The sequence below is a fragment of the Rhinopithecus bieti genome, unplaced genomic scaffold (assembly GCF_001698545.2).
Source record: "Rhinopithecus bieti isolate Rb0 unplaced genomic scaffold, ASM169854v2 scaffold_39586, whole genome shotgun sequence".
In the NCBI taxonomy this organism is placed as follows: Eukaryota; Metazoa; Chordata; class Mammalia; order Primates; family Cercopithecidae; genus Rhinopithecus; species Rhinopithecus bieti.
In genome coordinates this window covers 774,763-784,736 of record NW_016816842.1, presented here as the reverse complement: position 1 = coordinate 784,736, position 9,974 = coordinate 774,763, and the positions used below count along the sequence as shown (strand labels likewise).

The window sequence follows — 9,974 nt, the reverse complement described above, 5'->3', positions numbered from 1 at the left end:
AAAAAAAAAAAAAAAAAAAAAAAAATCATTATGCCACAGGTGTATAAATGTACTCCTGAAATCCATTTTTAGAGCTGAAGGGCTCTTATATCTCTAAGAGGGGGATCTGATGTTGTGGAGTAAACAAATCTTGTGACACAGAACTGAAGATCAGGTTCCCAGGGTTGCTGGACTATGTGGTCTTAGATAGATCACCTTATTCTGCCTCAGTGTCCCTAAGTAACAGCACTTTTCTCTACTTTGCTGGCCTTTGTTGCCTCCACATTTTCCTTATCTCTGATATTTTGGAATCTCCTTTTGCCATCATTTTGAGTTTTCGATTCCACTTTTGGTATGAGATACAGAGCTCAGACACGGCTCATCCCTTGTAACTCACCTTTCTTACACGTAGAAGAGTTGTAGTAATACCCTTCTAAACACAGGCAAAAACGTGTATTATGCAGCTCAACACATAACGAATTATCGTCACAAGGATCATCTTGGCAAGGATTGCTGGGACCTTAGATGGAGTAGAAAGAGATTAGAAATCCAGAGAAATGACAACAAATAACAAGAGGAAATGTATTTTTCCATCTTCTTGCCTCCCTGCTGGGCCCTTTCCATTCCTTGGTTGTGTTACTCCACAGCACACTTTTAGAAGAGTTAAAAACAAATATTTGCTTGCTTAGGTCTCTAGAGAGTTGTTTCTGAAATTCTAGAATCAAATATAATACTCGTCAATAGTAAAGATCAGAGATTAGTGGACAAGGGCTTGCCCAGAGAAAGAGAGATTGCAGTCTTCTAACTCCAAGGAGTCAGGAATCTTCAGATCTCAGAGTCCCTCCAGAACCTTGAAGCACAGTCCTCTAACACAAGGTGGGGCTCCCTAAAACACTCTAGATAAAACGTCTTATTTTTAGAAAGGTATGAATAATCGAACAGCCAAGAAGCTCGGAAAAGAAACTAGATGTCATATTCTGGTAAGCATACCTAGGAGACATAGCCATGAAAACAGGAATGGGACAGTAAAGGAGAGAATGTGGATTAACTCAGTGAAAATTCTAAGAGGCCATGAGAAGACACTCCAGCCTCTGGCTTTCTAAGTGGATCACTTGAATAAATGGTGAAAATAACACTGCAACGGGTTCTACACTGCGGGCCGAGACTCCCAGGCCGAGCAGAGTGCAGTATCTTTCTCTCTCTGGGGACTGATGAGATCTGAGGAGGAGAGTTAGCTCAGTGATCCAATGGTGATCTGGGCTGCCAGTTTTCTTCATTTCTGTCAAGTGGAATGATTCTGAGCTGCGATGGCAGAATAGCTTATGTGTTTGACAACCTTCAAAGCTGTCTTGAGAGTCTTACAAACCTATATGTAGAAACCACTGATTTCTTTAAAAGCTGTATGTAAGGTACGATGTGTATAACATGCTCTCTTTTGTGAATAAAAGAAGGGGAGGATTATACACAAGCAAATATGTATGCTTATATTTGCATAGGTAATTTCAGGAGGGAGATACAAGGAATTGGCCACAGAAGTTGCCTCTGGGGAAGGAAACTCGGGGTCTGGGTCCTAGGGGTTCAGGATGAGAGGGAGATTTAATTTTTATTGCACATGATTTTGCCCTGTTTGAGCTGCTTTTCCATAATCATAGGCCTAATTTACTTCTTTTAAAAAATAAAAAGTAAAATAATGCTGGTGAGAATACGGGGCAACAGGAACTCTCATTCATTGTTTGGTGGTAATGCAAAATGCCACAGCCACTTTGAGAAGAAAGTTTGGTGGCTTCTTACAAAACTGAACATACTCTTACGAGAAGATCTGAGAGTCACCCTCCTTGGTATATAACCAAAGGTGTGGAAAATTTATGTCCACACAAAAACCTGCACATCCACGTTAATATCAGCTTTGTTCATGAGTGCCACAACTTGGAAACAACCGAGATACCGTTCAGTAGGTGAATGGATAAACAAACCGGTACATCTAGACAATGGAATACCATTCAGCACTCAAAAATAAGCTCTCAAGCCATGAAAAGACATGGAGGAAATGCATACTACTATGTAAAAGAAGCCAATCTCGAAAGGCTACATACTGTATGATTCCAACTGTATGAAGTTCTGGAAAAGGCAAAACTATGGAGACAGTAAAAAGATCTGTGGTTGCCAGGAGTTAGAGGGGAGGATGAAAAGTGCAAAGGATTCTTAGGGTTGTGATCCCATAATAGTGGATGCATGTCATACATTTATTTGTCCAAATTCATAAAATGCATAACACCAAGAGTGATCTCTAATGTAAACTATGGTCTGTAGGTGATAATGATGTGTCACTGGAGGTTTATCAATTGTAATAAACACACCGCTCTGGTAGGGGATGTTGATAATGTATGTATCAGGCCAGGGAGTATATGGGAAACCTCTGTACCTTTCTCTAAATCTTGCTGTGAGTCTAAAACAGCTCTAAAAATAAAGTCCATTAATATTATTTTTTTGAGATAGGGTCTTGCTCTGTTGCCCAGCCTGGAGTGCAGTGACACAATCTTAGCTGGCTGCAACCTCTGCCTCCAGGGCTTGAGTGGTCCTCCCACTTCAGCCTCCTGAGTAGCTGAGACTACAGGTGCGTGCTACCACACCTGGCTAATTTTTGTATTTTTCTTTTGTAGAGATGGGGTTTTGCCATTTCCCAGGCTGGTCTTGAACTCCTGAGCTCAAGCAATTCACCCACCTCAACCTCTCAAAGTGCTGAGATTACAGGCATGAGCCACCATGCCCGGCTTCCATTAACAATTTTTTTTTTTTTTTTTGAGATGGAGTCTTGCTCTGTCACCCAGGCTGGAGTGCAGTGGCGCAATCTCAGCTCACTGCAACCTCCGCCTCCTGGGTTCACGCCATTCTCCTGCCTCAGCCTCCCGAGTAGCTGGGACTATAGGCGCTTGCCACTACGCCCGGCTAAGTTTTTATATTCTTTAGTAGAGACGGGGTTTCGCTGTGTTAGCCAGGATGGTCTTGATCTGACCTCGTATTCCGCCCACCTCGGCCTCCTAAAGTGCTGGGATTACAGGCGTGAACCACCACGCCCAGCCAACAATTTTTTAAAGAGAAAAAAATAGACTATATAGGATAAAAGGAGGCATAGCTCAGTATCTTATAAACAAAATAAGGGTCACCCCTCTGACAAGGTATGAACCAGTCTTCTAAATAAAATTAATGGCTTCTTTAAGAAAAGCCTCAGCCACCTTGCAAAGATGACTTGGGACATCTTAGGGAAGAGACTGGATGTATCTCCTCCTGGAGATACCAGACAAGTAACTCCCGGGTGCTTTCTCTTCAGCAACAAAGGACAGACTTGTTAGCTTGTTTCATGGCCAGGAATTGATTAAGTCACAGGATGTTACAGCCAGAAGAGATTTGGGGGCTTTTTAGTTCAGTCTCGCCTTATTGCAGATCAGTAAGTTGAAGCCAAGAGAGAAATGACTTGCCCCAGACCCCACAGTTTATTCATGGTAGGGCCAGAACACAGGAAGACGGCCTGACTCTGAGGGAACACCTGGCGAAGCAGAAATGGCTTAGAAAACCTCCCTTTCCTGATTCCAGGAGAGCTGTGTCCCATTGGATCCCACCTTCAGAGTGGCCCCTCCAAACATGAAAGAAGATTGGGGAAAGATGTCTTAGATACAGCCTCTGGGCTCTACTTGCTTAACCATCCACTTCTTAAATCTATCAAAGAACATTGAGGAAGCTACCAGAAATTAAGGGTAGGGAGACATCCACTTGGTCTTTGACCCTGGGTGAGTCATGGCCCTCAGTGGGTCCCAGCTTTCCCGTCTGAGAATGATAGGATTTATCTAGATTCTTCAGGCTCTAAAGTGTGATGATTCTTCTAGATCAAGGGCTGGCAAACTATGGTTCACAAGTCATATCTGATCAACCTTTTGTTTGTTAACTGTGGCTGCTTTCATGTTAAAATAGTAGAGTGCAGGAGTTACAACAGAGACCCCACATGGTCCACAAGGCCATTTAGCCTTTACTGATGAACTTGGTTGATTTCTGTTATAGACTGAGCTTGGGGAAGTGAAGCAAATGGTTCCTGTTTCATTAACTTCTGCTTGAGGTCACTTGTCATCTCTTAGTGTTCCCAAAGCATCTGTCCTTTGGACAATGGCCCTGGTTATGCCTAGGACTGTTTGAACACTGCTGTTGTTTTGCTTTCTATGACTCAGTCTCAAATTCTTGGCTTGACACAAGTTCCACATTGTGATCAGCCACCATCTTACCTCAAGGGTAGAACTGACTTCTTCTTTAGGTAGACCAGAGAGCTAGATCAGTGGGGCTGAACAGTCCCTGCTTATTTGGACCTGGTCTTCTCAGAGAAGCTGAAACTATTTCTAAAAATCCTCTAGGGAGAGAAAAGCTATAGAGATACCTTTCACAAAGCCCGAGTTCATTGAAAAAAATACTGCACAGCTAGCAAATAACTTGAGGTAGGATAGCAGGAAAGGAAAGGAGAACAGAAGGAAACTGAGGGTTTTAGGAGCTCTGCCGTCACTACATTGTGACCCAGATTTCAAACCCACAGTTAATTTCCAAGGAAACCTTGGGCTTCTTTAGACCCATTTTCCTAGCCCACCAGAACATACCCACCTCCCTCCCTCCATAATGGTATGCTCCATTCTTGGGGAGTCTTTGAGGGAATCGCCCTTACCTGTGGTGTTTAGGGTGCTGGTCTCCAGTGAAGTGATGCCAGTGGGAGGCTCTGATGATTGCTTGTCTTTTGTGGTGGGGGACATTTTATTGTCACTTTGTGTTTCAGAAGGAACCATTGTGATTGATCCATCATTTGTAGATGAAGTGGTGATTATGTCAGATGTAGTTAATGAATTTGCATTTGCGGTTGACTCATTGTCTGTAGTAGTAGGTGTAGGAATTGTGGAGGAACTATGTATATTAATTATGGGGGAAGCAGGTGAAGCAGCTGTTGGGGAAGAAGGTGTAGTTGTGGTGCCAGCAGTTTTAGGGGAACTAATTTCAGTGGCATCAGTTGTAGCTACTGCAGGACGACTAGTTGCATTTTCTGTGTTTTTTAAATCAACAGCTGATTGGCCTTGGATAGTGGCTGGAGGAACAAAGATACCAAGTTTGAGCAGACAGTACATTGAATAACTAATGGCAGTTACTTAATACTAATTCGTATCCAATTCATTCTTTTTTTTGTAGAGATAAGGTTTCCCCAAGTTGCCTAGATTGGTCATAAACCCCTGGGCTCAAGCGATCCACCCTCTTTGGCCTCCCAAACTGCTGAGATTATAGTTATGAACCGCCATGCCTAGCCTCAACTCATTCGTTTCTGGAAAAATGAATATATATGACTATATTAAAAATTAAAATACATGGTTATTTCTAAACACAAAAAACCCCACAATAAACAAAATTAAAATTAGACAAAACTGGAAAAAATGTTATTGAAAAATATGACAAAGAGTTAACGTTTATTTATTTATTTTAGAAATAAGGTCTTCCTCTGCCACCCAGGCTGGAGTGCAGTGGTGTGATCATAGTTCACTGCAGTCTTGAGCTCCTAGGCTCAAGCAATCTTCCCACCTCAGCCTCCCAAATAGCTAGGACTACAGTTGTAACACCTCCATGGCTGGCTAATGTTTTTTGTTTTTTAGAGATGGGGGTCTCACTATCCTGGCTGGCCTGGTATCTTAACTCCTGGCCTCAAATGATCCTCCTGCCTCAGCCCCCCAAAGTGCTGGGATTGCAGACGTGACCCACCAGTCCCACAGAGGAGTTAATATTTTTTAAGTTGAGTACCAAGAAGTAATATTATTTATGCCTGTAGTTGTACAACTGTCCATCTGGATTTAATATACTTCAGACTGTTCTCAGTGAGGACAATTGAGAATGCCACAAGGTGGCGCAGTGACTACCCGGAAGTGGACTCCTTTTGTCTTTCTGCACTTTAAGGCAACTGCCCCCATTTTTCATTACCTTGATAGATTGAGGGAGGGAGAGGTTAGGGTTGGGTAAAGAACAATAAAATAAAAATACCTCATTAAGTGCTTATTATACTTCTTCCAAAATTGTATTCTAGTAGTGTTTTCCCATTCACAATTCTCGATACATTGACTAAGAGTAAGATGAATAAGTGATCTTTGCTTTCTGAGCTATGATGGGTATCAAAGTTGCATTTTCACAACTTTTAACCCCTGGATCCATGGAGTGGTAAACTCTAGTGATTCAGTGATCTATTTTCTTTTCCTTTTTCTTTTCTTTCTTTTTTTTTTTTTTAGAGACATGGTCTTCTTCTGTCACTCAGGCTGGAATGCAGTGGTGCCATCATAGCTCACTGCAGCTCCAAACTCCTGGGCTCAAGTGATCCTCCCACCTTGGCCTCCCAAGTGTTGGGATAACAGGTGTGAAACACCTTGCCTGGCCCAGTGATAAGTTTTCTAGAAATTTTCATTGTCTCTAAGAACTCTGACCTTGACAATAGGTTAAAAAAATTACAGGCCGGGCGCGGTGGCTCAAGCCTGTAATCTCAGCACTTTGGGAGGCCGAGACGGGCGGATCACGAGGTCAGGAGTTCGAGACCATCCTGGCTAACATGGTGAAACCCCGTCTCTACTAAAAAATACAAAGAACTAGCCGGGCGAGGTGGCGGGCACCTGTAGTCCCAGCTACACGGGAGGCTGAGGCAGGAGAATGGCATAAACCTGGGAGGCGGGGCTTGCAGTGAGCTAAGATCCGGCCACTGCACTCCAGCCTGGGCGAAAGAGTGAGACTCCGTCTCAAAAAAAAAAAAAATTATTGAAAGAAAAAGTTTTAGTGAGGAAGCAATTTCTAAATCTTAGGGTACAGAGAACTGCGAAATATGCTTCCTGATTCCCCAATGGGTCTATGAGCCCCTTGAGGGCAGAGCCTGGCTCTTCATCTTGAAGAGGGCTTGGCTAACATAGCCATTCAGAAATGTTGAAGAGATCAGCAATTGCTCTTCCTAGGCAAGAAATACATCACCAGCTGGCAATGTTGACTGCCACTCTTCCTATTCCTGCCACTCAGGATAGTTCTCACCTATCAAGCACTGGCCTGCGCCCGACAGTACCTGTGAAGTAGACATAAATGCCCTCATTTGACAGAAGAGCCCACCAATACTCAGAGGGGTTAAGGAATTTGCCCAGAGGCAAAGCCAGGTCTGTGAGATGACAATGTCCTAACTACCACTTGATTAAAGTTACGGGGAAGGCCATCCATTTAACAAAAAAGCCAAGACATCCCCGAGGAGCAAACACAAGAAGAGCAAATAGAGAAAATTGGGGATCAGAATGAAAGCAGTGGAAGCAGAAGTGACCTTCATGGTGCCCTCTATCACTGGGGTAGCAGTGAGAGTGGCCAGGGGCTGGCTCTCACCATGGAAAACTCTGGACAGAAGAAAAGGGCTTGGCAGACTGTGGGTGCAAACAGCCCCAACCCCATCAGACCCTGAATTTCATGCTTTGGAAATGTTCATTCTTGGCCGATGCCCAAGAACCAACATGTTTCTGTAGATGTGCAGAAAACAAATCGGGACATCTTAAGAGGCCTTCTGCAGGCCTTTGGAATTATGACAAGGAGTTTTGGACTTCTAGGCTTGTTTATTTTGGTTTTAAATTTCTGTTCACTAGGGAGATTACATTTCAGAATGCTCAATTAGTTTTAATAAATGAGACACATTCCAAGCTGACAGCAATTCATTGCTGTGAATAGCTACAATTTTTTTAAAAAACTAAAATATACTTGTGTGTGTCTATGTGTATATGTGTGTTTTATCCGAGGGTTATACAGATTTCAGGGAAGACAGCTTAGAGTTGATATCCCAGGCGTAAATTATCTAGTAAAAATACCCAAGAGGAATGGTCAAATAACCTATTCTGTTCAATCTGTAGATAACAGAAATCTATGAAGACATCTGTGCAGTAAAAGAGCTTTAGTCTTTTATTTTCTTAGGTCCTAAAACTTCTAAATAACACAAGGATAGCACAATGTCCACGGAGGTATAAATCATAGGTTTCAGTGGCAAAATATATGCCCTGACCTGGTTTCTTTCTGGGGAACACTCCATAATCACCACCCATGTCCAGGACACATCTATAACTGCTTTATTCAAAGCTAGCTGAAAGTCACAATCAAACACCTTTCTCCCAGAACTAAATTCTTCATTGTGATGAGATGTTGGTTCCCAAAGGCACTCATCAGATTCTGTGGAATAATGCAGTCCTAATCTCTCAGAGAAAGCAAAAACAACCTGGAAAGTTTTGCCTGTTAAAGGCACTTCAAATGTCACTGGCACATTTTTCATTTGTTTCAGTAAATGCTTGTGTAGAGGTTCTTGCAGTCAAGGTGCTGTACAAGGCATGGGGGTGAGGAGGAACGTAAAGGTGTACAAGACACAATTCCTGCCCTTGGTTGCCCAGAATCCTGAGATGCAACTCATGTTTGAAGTAGTGATTCCTTACACACACCTCCAAAATCCTTAACATTACATAAAAAAGCAACTTTAAAAAATTTTTCAGGCCAGGAGCGGTGGCTCATATCTGTAATCTCAGCACTCTGGGAGGCTGAGGTGGGTGGATCACGAGATCAAGAGATTGAGACCATCCTGGCCAACATGGTGAAACCCTGTCTATGCTAAAAATACAAAAATTAGCTGGGCATGGTGGCACACGCCTGTAGTCCCAGCTACTTGGGAGGCTGAGACAGGAGAATTGCTTGAACTGAAGAGGCACAGGTTGCAGTGAGCCGAGATCATGACACTGCACTCCAGCCTGGCAACAGAGTGAGACTCTGTCCCAAAAAAAAAAGCAACTTTTTAAAATGTATCAGGCTAGGTGTGGTGGCTCAGGCCTGTAATCCCACCAGTTTGGGAGGCCGAGGTGGGCAGATCACCTGAGGTCAGGAGTTTGGGATCAGCCTGGCCAACATGGTGAAACGCCATCTCTACTAAAAATGCAAAAATTAGCTGGGCATGGTGGTGGGCACCGTAATCCCAGCCACTCAGGAAGCTGAAGCAGGAGAATCACTTGAACCTGGGAGGCAGAGGTTGCAGTGAGCTGAGATCATGCCATTGCACTCCAGCCTGGGCGACAGGAGCAAAAATCCATCTCAAAAAATAAAATAAGGCCAGGCATGGTGGCTAACGCCTGTAATCCCAGAACTTTGGGAGGCCGAGGCGGGCGGATCACAAGGTCAGGAGTTTGAGAACAGCCTGGCCAATGTAGTGAAACCCCATCTCTACTAAAAAATACAAAAAAATTAGCCAGGCGTGGTGGTGAGCACCTGTAATCCCAGCTACTTGGGAGGCTGAAGCAGGAGAATTGCTTGAACCTGGCAGGGGGAGGTTGCAGTGAGCTGAGATCGCACCATTGCACTCCAGCCTGGGTAACAAGAGCAAAACTCTGTCTCAAAATAAACAAGTAAATAATAAAATAAACTTTTTTTTTTTCAAAAGCAAACCTTAATAGCCACAAAAACTGTCAATATTAATATATCTGGAGGTAGATGGGTGGGAAGGCAGATTGGATGCTCAATTTTTATTTCATATACATCTGTATTGTTTGAATTTGTTACAGTGGGTCTGCATTACTTGTGTAACTTTTTTAAACAAAGAAGAGGAAATCAAAACCAAAGTCTGAAAATCAGATCCAGGCTGGATGTGGTGCTTCATGCCTGTAATCCCAGCACTTTGGGAGGCCAAGGTGGATCTCCCGAGGTCAGGAGTCTGAGACCAGCCTGGCCAACATGGTGAAACCTCATCTCTACTAAAAATACAAAAATTAGCCAGGTGTGGTGGCAGGTGCCTGTAATCCCAGCTACCCAGAAGGCTGAGGCAGGAGAATCGCTTGAACCTGGGAGGTGGAGGTTGCAGTGAGCTGAGATCGTGCCATTGCACTCCAGCCTGGGCGACAAGAGTGAAACTCAGTCTCAAAAAAAAAAAAAAAAAAAAAAAAAAAGACTGTGAT

The 9,974-nt window shown here is 43.3% G+C and overlaps 1 protein-coding gene across 1 annotated transcript in view; it reads right to left on the bottom strand.

Annotated features, from left to right (window-relative positions):
* MUC13 (mucin 13, cell surface associated) overlaps positions 1-9,974 on the bottom strand; it is a 32,031-nt gene that overhangs the window by 19,555 nt on the left and 2,502 nt on the right. Inside the window, exons 2-3 of the mRNA XM_017855361.1 lie at positions 4,679-5,089; positions 377-499 (exon numbers count right to left, since the gene is read on the bottom strand). Of these exons, the coding sequence (XP_017710850.1) occupies positions 377-499; positions 4,679-5,089 (534 nt within the window). The remainder of the gene's footprint in view (positions 1-376; positions 500-4,678; positions 5,090-9,974) is intronic.